Source organism: Lampris incognitus, chromosome 9 (genome assembly GCF_029633865.1).
Source record: "Lampris incognitus isolate fLamInc1 chromosome 9, fLamInc1.hap2, whole genome shotgun sequence".
NCBI classification, from domain to species: Eukaryota; Metazoa; Chordata; class Actinopteri; order Lampriformes; family Lampridae; genus Lampris; species Lampris incognitus.
This window is the reverse complement of record NC_079219.1, coordinates 24768597-24787946: the sequence shown is the minus strand read 5'-3', so window position 1 is coordinate 24787946 and position 19350 is coordinate 24768597. Positions and strand designations below refer to the sequence as shown.

The 19350-nt window shown below is 43.0% G+C and overlaps 1 protein-coding gene across 1 annotated transcript in view; it reads left to right on the top strand.

Annotated features, from left to right (window-relative positions):
• The window catches only part of cep192 (centrosomal protein 192), a 90935-nt gene that overhangs the window by 51310 nt on the left and 20275 nt on the right, over positions 1-19350 (top strand). The window contains exons 29-40 of the mRNA XM_056286954.1: positions 2421-2561; positions 3977-4040; positions 4283-4422; positions 5262-5354; positions 5582-5700; positions 6160-6354; positions 6854-6944; positions 10942-11121; positions 11631-11891; positions 12734-12855; positions 13521-13630; positions 13913-14075. Coding sequence (XP_056142929.1) covers positions 2421-2561; positions 3977-4040; positions 4283-4422; positions 5262-5354; positions 5582-5700; positions 6160-6354; positions 6854-6944; positions 10942-11121; positions 11631-11891; positions 12734-12855; positions 13521-13630; positions 13913-14075 — 1679 coding nt within the window. The remainder of the gene's footprint in view (positions 1-2420; positions 2562-3976; positions 4041-4282; positions 4423-5261; positions 5355-5581; positions 5701-6159; positions 6355-6853; positions 6945-10941; positions 11122-11630; positions 11892-12733; positions 12856-13520; positions 13631-13912; positions 14076-19350) is intronic.

The following is a 19350-nucleotide window of genomic DNA, read 5'->3' as shown; positions in this document are numbered from 1 at the left end:
ATTGTCTTTCCCTGATTTTGATCGCTCCTCACTGGACGTCCATGCATTGGCTGGCAGAAGTGAAGCAGCTCCTCTCTGATCGCCCGTGGCCCCTCCCACTGTGCAGAGACCTCATCTCTCAGATGTGTGGGCAGATATTTTACCCCCACCCAGAGCGGCTCGCCCTGTTGGCCTGTCCCTTGAGGGGTTTAATTTAAGACATACTGGATTATCACAGAGTGTCATTAATACAATTCAGAATGCCAGAGCATCATCCACCAGGTCCATTTATGACTTATGAGTGTTTGAGGAATGGTGCGCTAGTGCACAGGAAATTCCCTTTCAATGTTCAGTTGGTGCAATTTTGTCCTTTCTACAGGACCTGGTTGACAAGAAGGCATTTTCTATTGTCAAGGTTTACTTTGCTGCTATTTCCGCTTGTCTGTGAATGTTCTCATTCATCCAGGTCATGGTTATGCAAAGGAGTTGAATCAAGTGCAACTGGACTTGGTATATATCCGTGAAGACATTTCGCCTCTCATCCAAGAGGCTTCCTCAGTTCGTGCCTTTCTGACTAGACGAGACTAGCTTCGTCTAGTCAGAAAGGCACAAACTGAGGAAGCCTCTTGGATGAGAGGTGAAACGTCTTCACGGATATATACCAAGTCCAGTTGCACTTGATTCAACTCCTTTGGATATTTCCGTTTGCCATGTCAGTTTTGATGGTAAGCTGGCAGGCCAGCATCCCCTTGTTTCTCGGGTTTTTGAGGAGTATACGGAGACTGTTACCCACCTCTAAGTCTATGTCACCCTCCTGGGATTTGACTGTAGTTCTGGAGGCCCACACCAGTCATCTCTTTGAGCCACTCAAACACATAGACATGAAAATGTTGTCTCTTAAGGTGGCTTTGTTCTTGGCGTTGGCTACGGCTAAGCGTGTGAGTGATATTCACGCTCTGTCTGTGAATCTTGCTTGTATGCGGTTCACCCCGGGGAACCTTGAGGTGACCTTGAAGTCTAATCCTGCTTTCATCCCTAAAGTGGTCAATCCATGCTTGCCAGTGGACCTGATAGCTTTTCCGCCGCCTCCTCACAGCTCTGTGGAGCAGCAGTAGCTGCATATGTTGTGCCCAATTTGCACTTTATACAATTACGTGGGGAGAACAAGGGCCTTCAGGAAAGGGGATCAGTTGTTTGTGTCCTGGGCTAAGCCCCAAAGAGGCAAGCCCATCGCCAAACAAAGACTTTCTCGCTGTTCCAGCTGAGTTGCGGGCACATTCTACTAGGAGTCTTGTGACCTCTTGGGCTCTGTTTAGGGGGGGGTCTCTATCCAGGATATCTACGCTGCAGCTAGCTGGTCATTTCCCCTCACATTTGCAAGGTTTTATAAGTTGGATGTTACATCTTCAAGCCTTGCTGATGCTTTCTTGAGCGTGGGTTCCTCAGTGGACCTGCCTCATCCACACCCTTCTTTGTGAGGGGGGGGGCGGCTGGTGGTCAGTCATTGAGATAAGCTTGTCTGGCAATAAGGAAGTCTCCATATCCCATAGTGAGACATCGAAACGAATGCTATGAAAGAGAACTTTAGGTTACTTCCGTAACCCCGGTTCTCTGAGTAGTGTGAGATGTCTCACCAGACTGCTCTTCTTGCTGCTGGGGTGAAGTGAGAAGAGGTGTGTTTGTTTTGAATGATGAGTGATGGTGTGTCAGTCATATATATGGCACAGGGCCCTGACGCAGACGTCATGACTGCCAGCCACGCGAGGGGGCATATCCCAACAGTGAGATATCTCACTCATGCTACTCAGAGAACCAGGGTTACGGAAATAACCTAAAGTTTCCTCCGGGTGCTCCGGTTTCCTCCCACAGTACAAAGACATGCAGGTCAGGTGAATCGGCCATACTAAATTGTCCCTTGGTGTGTGTGTGTGTGTGTGTGTGTGTGTGTGTGTGTGTGTGTGTGTGTCGGCCTGTGATGGTCTGGCGGCCTGTCCAGGGTGTCTCCCCGCCTGCCGCCCAGTGACTGCTGGTATAGGCTCCAGCATCCTCGCGACCCTGAGAGCAGGATAAGCAATTTGAATAATGGATGGAGTCTATACACTGGTTTTTAGGAAAATCCTACTCGTTCTACCTTTAACTATACACTTGCACCATATCAGAGGGGGATGTTGAGAGAGAAAGAAAGAATTACTTGTTATAAGTCAAAGTAAACCAAGGTAATCTGGCTGTTAACATTCTGAAGTCACTTTTGTGCTTTGTATTTGTTTTATTATTTGTTTATCAAATCCAGTTGAATAACAATTATATCAAAATTCCAAGCACACTTCAAAGCCCTGCTAGACAAACAAGCTTGTCATAGCTAGTGTTAAAAAAAAAGACGAAATGAAGCCATTAGAATGATGGTTGATAATGTGTTCAATATTTACATCTCTCCATGGAAGAATGCTATGGCCTGGCGATGTTTCACTTTCTCAAAGAACCCAGTCGCCATGACAGCTGAGGGGCCGCTCCAGGCAGGTCACATGACCCAGTCGTCTTCTCCATCAGTGATTAATCATGTGTTGCATGCCAGCTATGATGAGGTGAGGATCAACAAGTTCATTCCCCCCTCTCCGTTGCACAGTGCATATCAATTTAAGTTCACTTCTGTTTGAAGTTGTAATAAATTTTCCTTCCCCTTCCTATAATCAGATGAACTTTGGTTGTGGTTTATTTTTTTGCGTTTTCATTTAGCTGTGGGTTTTTTTTGTGTATGTAGTAGGTTCTCCCCTTTTTCTCCCAGTTTCCTGTAATCAATTTCCTGTTCTAAGATCCTGCCGTTGCATGTTGCCTACGGTTGTTAGAGGGGATAAACTGCCATGTGCATCTTCTGATACACAAGGAGTTGCACACTGCCTCTTTTCACTTGCCAGCTGCAAGTTTTTTTGGGGGAACGTAACCTGTGGGGGGGCTTATGCCATTTCCCACAGATCCACATGCAATTGTGTAGGCACCCCCCACCACTGTAGGAGTCGCTAATTGCATTTATGGGACGTGTTACCCCTGCCGGTTCCCCACCCAAAAACATTGGCAATCATGTGCCCTGTGATGTCCATCTGAGCTGGAGGCAACACTGTAGCTCAAATCATGAAGCTTGGTGTTTAAAGACTAGTGTGTTAGTCCGGTTGTGGTAATTGTTTTATGTTTTTTTTTTTTTAAATTCGGTTTTGGGGCCGCGGTGGTGTAGCGGTCTAAGCGTCGGCTTTGTGTCGATGCAGTTGCCCACTGGGGTCCGGGGTTCGCGCCCCGGTCTCGTCAGATCCGACTATGCCCGGACTCTGAAGCAGCAATAATTGCCGACGCTGTCTTCGGGAGGGGGGCGGAGTCGGCTTGTGTTCGTCACATGAATGCGTCTGTGTGTGTGTGTCGGAAGAAGCCGTGGTTTGGCCTGGATTCACCTCGTCACGAAAGTGGCGAGGCGTCTCCTTCGAGACTGCTGGCCGGAGAGATGCAGTTGGCGAACGCATGTAGTACGAGGGTGGGTGTTTGAGCTAAAAAATAGGGATTGATTGGCCACTAAATTGGGAGAAAAAAGGGAAAAATCAGAAATAAATTTAAAAAGAAAAATTCAGTTTGTTTTAAAACATTTTCGGTACAACAGGTAAATATTCAGGGCAGTATGTTTGCTAAATGGATATATGACGACTAGTTTACTGAAGTTTTTTCGTTTTGTGGATGATAATATAATTATTTATACTCAAAAGAAAAGCATTCTCCTTTTGCTTGATCACCTACAAAGGAAGGTCAGAGTGTAGGGTAATCTACTGAGCAAAGCCAAAGAAACTGAGTATTCAATAAGTTGCAATGAGTTAAGCTGACATTTTGTTTGGATTTTTGCTTTGATGGCTTGTCCATGTCTTCATAATGCATAGTGGTGACTTCACCATCCTACTGTGTCTTGATAGGGATAATCATTGTGCCGTTTAGGATCACTATTGTAATATTTAACTTTTTCCAGAACCCAGAAAGCTTCATGGTTTGGTTTCACTTCAGAGCCCCTCAGAAGTACAACACCTCTTCAGGTAACACAGGTGTTTATAATCCTGTCCTTGAGTACCATTAGAAGATGTTTACTTGTTATATTACCTTTGTACTAATAGCTGGACATAGCACTAAAGCATTTATTTATGTATCCTGATTTATGATTTAATAGATATTGGACAACAATTTTTTTCCCCCCAGGCCAACATAACCAGAACATTTTCCACAGAAAGAATCATTGTTATTTTGGCTGATGCTAATTGCACTTGGTTGTGTTTGTTAGGAAATCTAGGTCCAGCGGATGAGTACAGTGCTCGGGTGGACATTGAATTGGACTGTCCTGGTCCAAGTCATGTCATTAGGAGCATTCCCCTCAGGGCCAGGTCTGGAACAGCAAGGGTCCATGCGCCTAAGGACCTACAGGTAGCTAATAGTGTGGGGAAGGGTCTAAATACAATCCACTATGCATTGCCTTGGCTTGTCATTCAGGTAATATTGTAATAGTTCATGGTTGAGTAAGTCTTCGTGACTTGACTTTTGCAGTGGTCTCTTTTGAAGGTTTTTTTTTTGGAGGCCCCCCCCCCCCTTCTCCTCGATTGTATCTGGCCTATTACCCCCCTCGTCCGAGCTGTCCCGATCGCTGCTCCACCCCCTCTGCCGATCCGGGGAGGGCTGCAGACTACCACATGGCTCCTCTGATACATGTGGAGTCGCCAGTCGCTTCTTTTCACCTGACAATGAAGAGTTTCACCAGGGGGACGTAGCATGTGGGAGGATCACGCTATTCGCCCCCAGTTCCCCCTCCCCCTGAACAGGTGCCCCAACCAACCAGAGGAGGCGCTAGTGCGGCGACCAGGACACATACCCATATCCGGCTTCCCACCCGCAGACACAGCCAATAGAGTCTGTAGGGACGCCCGACCAAGCTGGAGGTAACACGGGGATTTGAACCGCCAATCCCTGTGTTGGTAGGCAATGGAATAGATCGCTATGCTACCCAGACACTTTTGAAGAGTTTTTAAAGTTTTATTTAAAAATTAGTTTACTATAGAGACCTAAGGGTTGTATTTGTATAGACAGTTTTATAAAGTTTTATTCATGATTAACTAAGTTTATACATTTTCAGATAGCCAATTTAATTTGGGAGGTATACATAGTCTTATTTAGTTTTTTAATTCTAATGTTTGAGTCTTCACTTTTTCAACTTGTACAGCCTTAACTCAGGGGGCCATGACCTGTTTTTTTGGACTTATTTTGTCTAGACTGTCAGCCTTTCCGCTGCATTGGGTAAATCTAGTCAACAGACACTGCCTTTAAAGAATGCAGGCAACGTTGACGTGCAGCTGAAACTCAAGGTAATTCTGACCTTTACTTTTCTTATTAGCTCAGGGGTTTGGGTAAGCGTCTGTAATATATTAGCTAAGACTCTGCAACCTGGTGTGGGGGCCGGGTTTATTGACATTTTTCTCCTTCCCCCTCTCCCCTCCCTGTCTTGGTCTCACTTGTTCTCTCACTTTTAACCCCCCCCCAACACACACACACACACACACACCCTTCGTCCTCTCTGTGTTTATCTCTACAGATCAGTGATCTTGAAGACTGCTTCTCAGTGAAGCCTGATGAACTGTCTCTGAGAGCAGGAGAGGAGCAGGGGATTGTGGTCTCCTTCACTGCACAGGGCAGCAAGAAATGCAGAGCGGGGTCTGAACACATCTTTATTTTTACTTTGGAAACATTTCATTCCACTTCACTTATATTGTAAAGAGCCTTATTTACATATCATAAATATATTTTGTTTGTAAAGGTTTGACAAGTGGATGTATATGTAAAGGATACATAAAAATGCCTTTGTGTTGCTAATAGAAATAGGATTGGCATCAACTGGTATCCAGTACAATTTTAAAAAAAAATCTTTTTCTTTTTAACTTAAATAGAGAGAGCATGTAAGCACTTATTGAAACTGCCTTGATTTATAGTTCATTTACAGATTATGTTTCATTTTGGATAGGCACTTTATATGCATCTTCAAATGTGAATAGCTGAGAGATAAACACCCTTAGTCCCAAAGGTCATGTGCCTCAGTATTATCAGAGCATATAGAGACATGTTAACACAATCATTGAAATTAATGACCTTTTTTACTTTTTCTTTTTATTGCAGCCTCCTCACTATCTTGGTGCTGCCATCAGGCCCTCAGTATGAGGTGGCCCTGAAAGGACAGGTGATCCCAGAGTACTGTGACAAGCCTGCCACCACTGCCACTACTTTGCACCCTGGGGTGGCAAGTGATGTACCCCCTATCCTCTCAAACAAACAGTTTGTGGCCTGGGGAGGGGTCACCCTTGGAAGAGCTGTGTGAGATACCTTGATTAATTAGGAATCCTATATTGTTTTGTTTTTTTTAATGAAGAAATGCACAAGCATTGCAGGTGAAAATGTTAATTATTCATTGAAAAACAACCACTAAAACTCGAGGCCCGTAGATCCCTCTTATTCCATTAGTCATTTATAATGTTATTCATGAGAAGGGACAGAGGAAATCTACAGGGAATGTTTTTTTTCTCAAAAGCCATTTCAAAATAATCAAAAATTGATTTATACTGGTCAAGAAGCACGGTTCGAAGACATTAAGAAAACATTAGGATGTGTTCTACACAAGTGCAACCATCAATTGAGTTTAGTGGCTCATGCAGCTTTAGAATGTCCTGATGATTATGGGTTTTTTGTTTTTTTGTCAAGAGGCATTCTTATAAAACTAGTTTCAGAAACCTTATTTGGTATCACAGCAGTATTTCTGAAATGGTCAATTTTAGACATTTTGGACGATTAATGTGTGTCTGTCTCTATTTCTCAGACAAAAGAAGCTGGTTTTAAGGAACAACTCCTCCAATATGTCCCAGCAACTCCGACTGCTGATCCGTGGTCAAGACCAAGATTGTTTTCAGGTAGATTCTTCTGAACCCACATTGTTTTGTTGAAATTGACTCCCCTTTTAGCTGTCAGAAATCTTAGACGGAGATGGATCTTCATCTACTTTAGAAGAACCACAGTTGTGGCTCAGCAGACTTGCTGAATGTCACATTGTGGGTTCAAACAACCTTTGTTTCCCTTTCTCTCATTCTCGGTGTCTATCTAGCTGTGTGTCTCTCTCCTGGTATTCTATACTGTTCATTGCATAGTAGTTTGATAATAATAAAAGAAAACAATTTTTTTCCCCCCACAAAGTTGAATCGGTTCATCTGGACACATTTATTGACAGATATGTCTCATCACTCATCTAAGTGATCTCTTCTGTCTGAACTGACTGCAGGTATCTCCACCCTTATAAACAATACAGTGGCATAACAACCAAAAACAATGGTCAGTTTCGTATGCAAATTGCTGTGACCATTAACTAGAGTTAGAATGACCATGTGTACTATTCATGGGATTGGGGAATAGTTGCAATCACAGTATTGTAAGATGACGACAGATGTACTCTTATCCCTCCCCTCGATTCAGGGATGGTCATTCCCTCTTCACGTAGATGGCCTTTCTGACTCCCCATTCGAACCAGCTTTCCTCCCTGTGAAGGGTGTGCACATCCTCATCCTTGAAAGAGTGGCCACTGGCCTGTAGATGGGTGTAGACTGTGGAGTCTTGGCCTAACGTGTTAGTGCTTCTGTGCTGTTCTCTTAGCCAGCATCTGTTTGGTTTCCCTGATGTACATACAGTTCACGGCAATCCTCCTGGCACTTAACAGCATACGCTATATTGCTCTGTTTGTGCCAGGGGACTGGATCCTTGGGGTGGACCAATTTCTGGCACAGCTTGTTTTTGGGTTTGAAAGCAACTGAGACAGTGGTTGGAAAATATGCATCTCAACTGTTCAGACACTCCCGCCAAAAACGGAATCACCACTGGTTCACGCTTAATAATAATAATAATACATTTTATTTGTTGGCACCTTTCAGAGCACTCAATGACACCTTACATTACACAGTTAAAAAAAAAAAGCAGCACTGTATCGGACAGCATAAAATCAAAACAAAGCAGGGTAGACAATAAAAAGTTAATGCAACTGATAAGTATAAAATCATCATCTGCACAAAAACCAGCTGCTTAGGCAGCTGTTGTCCTTCTCCTCTCTTCGATCGGCTGGTGCACTGTTTGGGCATCTTCCTGGCTTTGACAAATGCCCAGTTAGGATAACCACACTTAACCAGGGCCTGTTTAATGTTGGATTTTTCCCCTTCCCCGGCCTCTGTGTCAGTGGGGACGTTTTCAGCTCAGCGGTACAGTGTCCTGATGACTCCTAGTTTGTGCTCCAGTGGATGATGAGATTCAAACCTTAAATACTGATCAGTATGTGTTGGTTTACAGTAAACATCAACAATCAAATGTCCCCCATCACCAACTGAGTGAGTAATTTAATTGTAATCGAGTTTAATTGAGTAATTGAGTAATTTCTTCTCAGTTGATTTCTTTTATGAACACTAATACTGTTTTTAATAGTTTCCAGTCTGGTTTTAGAGCACTTCATAGTACTGAGACAGCTCTAGTTAAGGTTACTAATGATCTACTGCTGAATGCAGACAGAGGTGACTGCTCGATTTTAGTTCTTTTGGACTTAAGTGCTGCCTTAGACACGGTTGATCACAACATCCTCCTACATCACTTAGACTTGGGCTGGCATCAAGGGCTTGCCTCTTAACTTATTACGCTCTTACCTCACAACAGAAGTTTTTCTGTTCTGGGTAACTGTACCTCCTTCGTGGCTCAGTTGAGTTGTGGCGTCCCTCAAGGCTTAGTTCTTGGCCCCCTTCTCTTCTCCATATACATGCTGCCCCTTGGCCAGGTCATTCAGAATCATGATGTGCTCTACCATTTTTATGCTGACGACACTCAGTTATACATGCCACTAAAACCCACAGATCCTAGCGCCCTATTAAATCTCACAACTTGCCTCACTGACATTAAATCCTGGATGTCCAAGAATTTTCTTAAATTTAATGATGATAAGTCTGAGGTCATTCTGTTCAGTCCCGAAAATTCCATCACTCCATTTGCCACTAATCTTGGTGGTCGGTCGCGTAGTATTGAGCAGGCTGCTATGAATCTTGGGGTAATATTTGATGCTAACCTCAGTTTTGACAATCAAATTAAACATGTTGTTCAGTCATGCTTTTTTCAACTCAACCTAATCCCCAAAATTAGGTCATTTTTATCCATTGCCGATTTGCAAAAAGTTGTTCACACTTTTATCTTTTCCAAACTCGACTACTGTAATGCACTTTATTCTGGTATCAGCAAGGGCTCCCTCCACCGTCTGCAGTTTGTACAAAATGCCACTGCTCGGCTCATTACCGGGACAAGGAGGCATGACCATATCACTCCTGTGCTTGCCTCCCTACACTGGCTCCGTTATATTTCGAATTGATTTTAAAATTTTACTGCTCACTTTTAAGGCTTTAAATGGTCTTGCTCCTTTATACATTTGTGATTTATTGACTTGGTATGTCCCCCCTCGACCATTAAGGTCTGCAGATGGAGCCCTGCTAGTTATTCCCAGGTCTCGGTTTGTTACAAAGGGTGATCGGGCTTTTGCTGTTGGAGCCCCCACACTATGGGAACTCTCTTCCTGCTGAGCTAAGACGAACTAAGTCTCTAGCTTCTTTTATATCTTGTCTCAAAACTTTTCTTTTTATGAAAGCCTTTACAAATGTTTGATATTTGTTTTTATTTTTACTGTTTTTATTTTTACTCTTATTTGATCTTACTCTTATTCTTGCCTTGTCTGGTTTTATCTGTTTTGGGTTTTTTTTTTGTGTGTGTGAAGCACTTTGTAACATTGTTTTAGATAAGTGCTATATAAATAAAATTATTATTATTAATTGCTATTTCACAGTCTAAGAAGGCTAATCTGTCATTTTTCACATCCTCACTGGTGAAATTGATGGGATTGTCCATAGAGGTAATGTGGTCAGTGAAATGTGGTGCATCCTGAGATTTAATTTTAACCCAGGTGTCGTCCACAAATCTTAACTAATGGCTTTGTATTGTTCCTGCATAGGACATCAGAGACCTCTTTTCCACTTTCTCCATATACAAGTTGGCCACTATAGGTGAAACTGGGGAACCCATAACACACCCATGCTTCTGCCTGTAATACTGCCACCTGTATGTGAAGTACGTAGACTGAAGACACAGTTTCAGGAGCAGACACGCTTGACAAGTGTTAAGGGTGGTCCTATTGCTAAGGGTGGGGTCGTTTTTTAATTTCATATGGACTCCCTCCACTGCTTCATCAACAGGAACACATATGAAGAGAGACTTAACATCACAAGAGACCATTGTTTCATCCCCCTCCATGATGATGCCCCTCACCTTATCCACAAAATCCATAGTGTTCTGACTGATGTTCATTACTGCCTACCAATGGGTTAAGAATAGATGCCAGAAACTAAGAGATGTTATAGGTCACGGAATTAAACATACAAACAATAGGCCATAATGGCACATCCTTTTTATGTATCTCAGGCAAACCATACAGACTAGGTGTAGCTCCTCCTGGGTATAATCTGTGGTACCAAATTCTGTCAATAGCATCCTCTGTGAATAGTATACATTGCCATTGTAACTGTAGTTAATGGTCACAGCAATTTGCATATGAAACCAATCGTTTTCGGTCGTTATGCAACTGTATTGTTTATAAAGGTTAAGATACTTACAGTCAGTTGAGACTGATGATGTCATTAAGATGAGTGATGAAACTTTTCTCTTAATTAACGTTTCCAGATGAACTGATTCAACTTTCTGTGATTTCCTTACCTGGATTATTGAACATGCATAAAGACATGTTTTTTTTCTTGGGTTTTTTTTTTTTACAGTATATCTGTTCAGCTGTTGAAGTTTAATTGTGAAATCAACAAAATTCACATGCAATGTGTTTCTCTCTTTCAGCTCCAGAGTATGTTCAGTCCAGAAGAGCGTTTGACAAGACACGGGGAGCTGTCAATTCGTCCTAAAGAGGACATGACGGTACACTTGCTCTTTGCACCCACCAGGGTTGCCTGTATGCTGGCCAAGCTGGAGATCAAACAATCTGGAGTAAGGCCCTCACAGCCAGGGGTCAAGTTTACAGTGAGGATCTGACTTTAACAACTTTCTGGTTTCTTTTATCACCTGCTAATGCTTTTCCTCTCGTCATTCTTGTTCTTTTTGTCATGCTTGCATTTTTTTTCTGACTACCGCTTCTGCAAGCTTTTCATAAATCTTAAATAGTTTTGATTCTGTGATGTGTGCAGGCACAGACACATTCTGTCGTCATTCTTTTCATTACTGATTCATCAACTTTTTTCAACCTATTGTATACGTTTTGTAAATATTTGTATATTTTTACTGTTATTAATGCACACAGCTTTGCAATTCTTGTGTTAAGTTGGTACCATCCTTCTCCCATGTACTCTGATAATTGTTCTAAAGCTTGGCTTATACTCATCAGCTTCTTCACACTCTCTTTGCTATTCGGCTACTTTTTCTTCCACTCATTGTGATTGTTATTATATTGACTTGTAACTGCCTTTATTCAAGCTGTGCATGAAATCTGCAGAAATAGTGACTATCACAAGATTGCTCCTATGTTGTCTCAGATTCCTCTTTCAGGCTATGGTGGCACCAGCAACATCATCCTGGAGGATCTGAGGAAACGGGCAGATGGCTATGTTGCCACGCTAACGGGCATTGCTGTTGGCCAAGTCAGCAAGGTGTGTCTGTGTGTGAGGAACACAGGCTCCAGAGCAGCCTTCATCAAAGCTGAGGCTTACTCTGACATGCAGACGCGCTCCATCATGGACCCCTCTGTCATCAGCCTCTCCCCATCACAGTTTGTCCTGAAGGCGAGGACACAAGAGGTGGGACAGCAGATTGAACTGATATTAAAGACTCACATTGTATGGCAGCTTGGTGGCTCAGCTGTTAGAGCGCACACCCCATTGGCTCTTGCCTTATCGCAACATCTTGGGTTGGAGTCCAGCTCGGGACCTTTGTTGCATGTCATCCCTTAACACTCTTTGTCTGTTTTCTGTCTATCTATGGTGTCCTGTCAATGAAACCTAAAATGCCTGAAATAAAATAATCACATTGTATGTCTGTGAATGTTCTCATTCATCCAGGTCATGGTTATCCAAAGGAGTTGAATCAAGTGCAACTGGACTTGGTATATATCCGTGAAGACGTTTCGCCTCTCATCCAAGAGGCCCGTCGCTAACAGAGGTATATATATGAGTGGCTCTCTAGATATCTATGGCTCTGTTAGCAACGGGCGTTGGTAAACATTGGATCACAAAGAGCCACGCATATCAACAGCTCTGACAACGACTCCTAGAGGAGTCTCATCACCAGCCAGTCAGGCTAGCTCGGTCTAGTCAGAAAGGCACGAACTGAGGAAGCCTCTTGGATGAGAGGCGAAACGTCTTCACGGATATATACCAAGTCCAGTTGCACTTGATTCAACTCCTTTGGATAATCACATTGTAATTGAAGCATTGTTAGACGGTGAGGGAATTCAAATTTACAGTACCCACTTCCATACATCTTAAAGAAGAGCATACTTGTTCAAGGTTTTGGTGTGGAAGCTGTTGTTAATTTCATCCCATCAATACTAATTTGATTCATCGCCAGCTTCTTAAATCCTACTTGGTGGTGCCTGTCAATGCTGAAATGTAACCCTTTCGATGTGTGTACGTGTTTCTAGGTGATCACAGTAATGATCAAGTCCACCCAAAGAGAGGTTTCCCTTTGTCAATCAGCAAATGCACTGCTGGTTACCCTCTGTCTTTTCTGTGGCGATGAAGTATCCAGGCAGCAGTACCGGAGGTCAGACAATGCGCCAATTCTTTTTATTTATTAAAGTGGATGTGTTTGGGGTTAGTATTCAGAAAGATACTAGGGGGAAACTAGTAAATAGTTATAACGCATAACAATCTGATAGTTCATTGAGTGTTTTGGGATTCAAGACACCGTTTGTTACTTTTATGTGACATAGAAGTATGTCTGTGAATGTTCTCATTCATCCAGGTCATGGTTATCCAAAGGAGTTGAATCAAGTGAGAGGCGAAACATCTTCACGGATATATACCAAGTCCAGTTGCACTTGATTCAACTCCTTTGGATGACATAGAAGTACTGTTTTACACAATGAGACGCCCACGTGAAAGTACTTCTCTAATAGAGTTTCCTTTATTGTCAAAAGGAGTATTATAGAGAAATAGGGTTTAAATTTTCTCATTCAGCCGAGTGGTACCATTCACTGCCCTGGCATCAACTGCAGGACAATGTTTCTTTTGTTCAGCTAGTTTCCATCAGAGATGATATGAGCTGGGCTATAATTTAAGATAACACATAATATTCCCAAAGCATTGATAAAGCAGATTGAGTTGGTTAAAACGGACCCAATTAGCATTGAATTGGATCAAATTATTTTTTTGTTTATTTATGAACTTTTTGTTTTTTTTTGCCCCTGTATCCTGTTTTTCCCTCAGGTTGTTGCAGAGTAAGCCGGAGGCTGGAAAGAAGGTTCTTTCTGAGAATAGCTTGCTGAAAAATATTGAATTCAACACAAAGTTCCTAGGAGAGGAACAGGTTACAGAGAGTAAGATGTTATTGTAATGGATCTTGGTTTGCCAATGGAAGAGTTGAGATCTGGCTGGATTTGGTTGAAGTGAGAAACCGATGCTAAAATAATTTGAACAAAAACTATTGGACTAGTTGATAACTGAATTGTTGGCACTGTTACTCCTTTCTTAAAAAAAAGGATAATACCAGAATCTAATTTATCCAAAAAAGATCCAGGACTTTGGAAAGGAGTTCCTTGAATGAGCTCCATAATATATTTTGGGCCACATATTTCACTGATATTGATCTTTCTCTGTAGCCTATGACTTGCCGCAGAGACCCAACGAAGCCCAAATCTTCTATGGGAATATGAGTAAGGTAGTCCTATCTCTGATGGGCAGCACAGAGAGTTCAGATACTGGGGAGAGTGACCACACTGAGCCTGTGGAAGCATCTGCTAAGCAAGCCCTGGAAACAGTAAGGTACTGTCATATACATGAAATATTACTGAAACACAACATGCAAGAACCTGCTGTATCTTAATCTTGGCTATATCTAAATGGACCACTTGGGGAAGACAGGAGTTAATAACCATTGGGCAAGGACATGGAAAAGAAGTTTAATCTTAGTGTTATGATTTGGAAATTGTGTTACAATGTCATAATGATGTTCATTCCCAAAATTCAATAATGTCGCTCTTATATACACTACCGTTCAAAAGTTTGGGATCACCCAAACAATTTTGTGTTTTCCATGAAAAGTCACACTTATTCACCACCATATGTTGTGAAATGAATGGAAAATAGAGTCAAGACATTGACAAGGTTAGAAATAATGATTTGTATTTGAAATAAGATTTTTTTTACATCAAACTTTGCTTTCGTCAAAGAATCCTCCATTTGCAGCAATTACAGCATTGCAGACCTTTGGCATTCTAGCTGTTAATTTGTTGAGGTAATCTGGAGGAATTGCACCCCAAGCTTCCAGAAGCAGCTCCCACAAGTTGGATTGGTTGGATGGGCACTTCTTGCGTACCATACGGTCAAGCTGCTCCCACAACAGCTCAATGGGGTTCAGATCTGGTGACTGCGCTGGCCACTCCATTACCGATAGAATACCAGCAGCCTGCTTCTGCTCTAAATAGTTCTTGCACAATTTGGAGGTGAGTTCAGGGTCATTGTCCTGTTGTAGGATGAAATTGGCTCCAATCAAGCGCTGTCCACTGGGTATGGCATGGCGTTGCAAAATGGAGTGATAGCCTTCCTTATTCAGAATCCCTTTTACCCTGTACAAATCTCCCACCTTACCAGCACCAAAGCAACCCCAGACCATCACATTACCTCCACCATGCTTAACAGATGGCATCAGGCATTCTTCCAGCATCTTTTCATTTGTTCTGCGTCTCACAAACGTTCTTCTTTGTGATCCAAACACCTCAAACTTGGATTCATCCGTCCACAACACTTTTTTCCAGTCTTCCTCTGTCCAATGTCTGTGTTCTTTTGCCCATCTTAATCTTTTTCTTTTATTGGTCAGTCTCAGATATGGCTTTTTCTTTGCCACTCTGCCCTGAAGCCCAGAATCCCGCAGTCGCCTCTTCACTGTAGATGTTGACACTGGTGTTTTGCGGGTACTATTTAATGAAGATGCCAGTTGGGGACCTGTGAGGCGTCTGTTTCTCAAACTAGAGACTCTAATGTACTTATCTTCTTGCTCAGTTGTGCAACGCGGCCTCCCACTTCTTTTTCTACTCTGGTTAGAGCCTGTTTGTGCTGTCCTCTGAAGGGAGTAGTACACACCGGTGTAGGAAATCTTCAATTTCTTAGCAATTTCTCGCATGGAATAGCCTTCATTTCTAAGAACAAGAATAGACTGTCGAGTTTCAGATGAAAGTTCTCTTTTTCTGGCCATTTTGAGCATTTAATTGACCCCACAAATGTGATGCTCCAGAAACTCAATCTGCTCAAAGGAAGGTCAGTTTTGTAGCTTCTGTAACGAGCTAAACTGTTTTCAGATGTGTGAACATGATTGCACAAGGGTTTTCTAATCATCAATTAGCCTTCTGAGCCAATGAGCAAACACATTGTACCATTAGAACACTGGAGTGATAGTTGCTTGAAATGGGCCTCTATACACCTATGTAGATATTGCACCAAAAACCAGACATTTGCAGCTAGAATAGTCATTTACCACATTAGCAATGTATAGAGTGTATTTCTTTAAAGTTAAGACTAGTTTAAAGTTATCTTCATTGAACAGTACAGTGCTTTTCCTTCAAAAATATGGACATTTCAATGTGATCCCAAACTTTTGAACGGTAGTGTATGTTTATGCTAGGGTTGGGCCAATAGACGAATACATCTGGAATTTTGCAATGGGCTAAATTCACCATTGGAGAATTTTTAATTTTTTTGGCTGATAGTTATTTATTTTGGTTATTCACATTTCTCAAGCATTCAACATGCTAAGGCAAACAAGCGCGTGTACCACAAATAGTCACAATAGCCGGGGCTTCATTCAGGCACGTAGCCTACATTGGACAACATTCTTCGGCAGTCCATCAAAACAATGATGACTGGGATGCAGTTTAAGCTCGGCAGGCACGCTTGTGGGCCATCAGGCCCGCATTAGAGCGACAATATCGTCCACATTTGTCACAGATGAATGTTGTTTGAGTTGGTCTGTTATGTGTTGCATGGTGGGCTTTATCATAGGCTTCTTGTCTCTTTTTTTCAACAGCTGTTCTCAATTGCCTTACTGTGGAGCACCATCTCTGTCTGTCCAGGGCCACTGTCTCCCAGCTGGAGTCATCTATGCTGCAGATCTTCATGTGGCACTTGAGCACATCTTTGAAGCGTAGCTTCTGGGCTCTCTGCTTCCTTTTTCTCTGGCACAGCTCCCCATAGAAAACCTCTTTTGGTAGGCAGTTGTCTGGCATTCTTCTCATGTGACCAGCCCATCTGAACTGGGAGGCTGTTATTAGGGCTTCAATACCGACAATACCAGCACATCTCAATACTTCCACGTCAGGCACCTTGTCTGCCCATCTGATTTGCAGCAGCTTTTGCAGATGATGAAGCTGTATGCTGGTGAGCTTCTTGATGTGTTTGCGATACAGGGTCATGCATTCAGTGGCGTATAGTAGATATGGGACAACAGCTGTGTTGTAGACCTTGATCTTTGTTGTCAGACTGATGTCATGGTGGGACGAAACTCGTTTGTGGAGGGCACCAAAGGCTTTCGTGGCCACTTGGATTCTTCTGTCCACTTCTAAGTCAGAGGAGTTTGTATCTGTCACAGCACTGCCCAGATAGGTAAAGCACTCAGTGGTCTTCAGAGTTGCTCCATTAACCAAAATACTGGGCTGACCTTCTTTGGGGATTTTTTGAGGGGGAGGCTGGTACAGAAGCTCTGTTTTGGAGACGTTGATCTTCAGTCCAAAGAGGGTAGCCATTGAAGAGAAGCGGGCTACTATTTCTTGCATTTCTCCAGGATCATTGGCAACCAGAGCTGAGTCGTCTGAAAAGCGAAACTCTCGAACACAGAATTCTCTTGTTTTGGTAGATGTCTTTAGTCTCGCAAGATTATAGAAGTTTCCATCTGTTTGGATCCTGATGTACAAGCCACCTCTCAAGTTGGCTGACATTGTTTCTAGGACTGCAGCGAGATATAATGTGAATAGGGTCGGCGCAAGCACACCTCCCTGCTTCACTCCACGCTTGATGTTGAAAGCATCGCTGACGTCTCCTCCAATTGATACTTTCCCTGCCATATCATCGTGCAAAAGTCTGATGATGCTGATCAGTTCCTGGGGGCAGCCATAAGTCTCTAGCACTTTCCACAGTGTCTCTCTATCAACGGTGTCAAATGCTTTTGAAAAGTCCACAAAAACAATGTAAAGTGGCTGATGCTGTTCGGTCGCTTTCTGTTGGAGTTTTCTCGGGGTGAGGATCATGTCTGTGGTGTATCTGCCAGATCTGAAACCGCATTGACTTTCAGGCAACACTTCTTCTGAAAGGATCTTTATCCGGTTCAGTGTGATCTTAGCCATGACCTTTCCAGCAGTCGACAGAAGTGAGATCCCACGGTGGTTTCCACAATCGCTTCATTCACCCTTCTTCTTGTAGATGGTCACAATCAGAGCATCTTTGAAGTCTTAAGGAAGACATAGGTTCTGCCAGCAGGAATTATAGAGCTTTAGTAGCTCTGACTTAAGTATTGTGCCGTCATGCTTCAGGATGTCTGATGGGATGCCAGCTTGTCCTGGTGCTTTCCCACTTCTGGTGTCTTTTAAGTGTTTTCTCTACTTCAGCCATTGTGATCGGCTCACAAAGGTCTTCTCTTATCGGCCTTCTTGTAAGCCACTGGCATGCATTTGGATCAGCTGATCCTTCTTGATTCAAGAGGGTGCAAAGGTGCTCTTTCCATCTTTCTGTGATCTCTTTCAGGTCAGTACACCGCTTACTTCCATCTGCCATTTTTACGGGTGCTATCGTATTGCTTCTTGGGCTGTAGATGGCTCTCAACGCAGAGAAGAGTCCATGCATATCATTTCGATCTGCTAAGGCCTGCAGCTCTTCTGCTTTCTTGCTCCACCAGTTGTCCCTCATCACCCTAATCTCCTTCTGAACTTTGGCTTTAATTGCCTTGAAGGTCGATTGACTCCTCTCAGAGTTCTCTTTCAGATGGGCATTGTGAAGCATTTGCTTTTCCTGTAGCGGTTGTTGGGTTGCTTCATCTTGATCCTGGAACCAGTCAGGCGATTTTCTTTTTGGATGACCAAGCACCTCTTTTGCCGAATTATAGATCGTCTCTTTCATGTGTCCAGCATTCTTCAACGTTGCTGGCGCCTGTTGCAACCCTTTCTTCATCTTGAAGAGTGAATGTGATTGTTGCAGCTAGTCTCATTTGATGTTCTGTGCTTGCTAGATTGTTGGTATCCAGTTGCTTTGGTGCTTCACAGGGTGCTTTTCATGACTTCATCTTTAGTTTCATTCGCAACTGTGTTCGGACCAGGTAGTGATCAGCTGAGCATTCTGCTGCACGCATCACCTTTGTTGAGAGTACTTCTGTCAAGATAGCCCTGTGAGTCACAACGTAGTCTAACAAATGGAAATGCTTTGATCTTGGATGCGTCCATGTGAAGTAGTTCTTTTCAGGCTGAGAGAAGAAGGTGTTTGTGATAGACAGGTCACGCTCAGCACAGAAATTCAACATAAGGTCGCCATTGGTATTCTTATTGCCCTTGCCAAACTTTCCGATGACACCCTCATAGGTTAAGTGGTTTTTGCCTATCCTTGCATTGAAGTCTCCTAAAATGAGAAGTTTGTCTGCCCTTGGTACACTGTCCGTTACCTCAGCCAATTTCTGGTAGAAAGATTCCTTGTCTTCATCTGGATACGCCATAGTTGGAGCATACAAATTGAAGAATGATGAGACGCGTTCTCCCCCCACAGGGACTCGGAGACTCATTCTTCTCAGAGATTCCTAATGGTAGAGTGGGCAATCTGGACGCAATTCTGTTGGTAATGGCAAAGGCCACTCCAGCATCTATCCTTCCATTGGCCTTTCCAAACCAGAAGAAGGTGTAGTTGCTCTCTTGTATTTGTCCGTGGCCTTCAATCCTCATTTCTTGGAGAGCAGCAATGTCAATGCGGTATCTCTCTAGCTCCTTAGCAATCAATGCAGTTCTTCTCTCAGGTCTGGTGTGGTTGTCCAACATGGTCCGAATGTTCCATGTAGAAACGGTCAATTTCA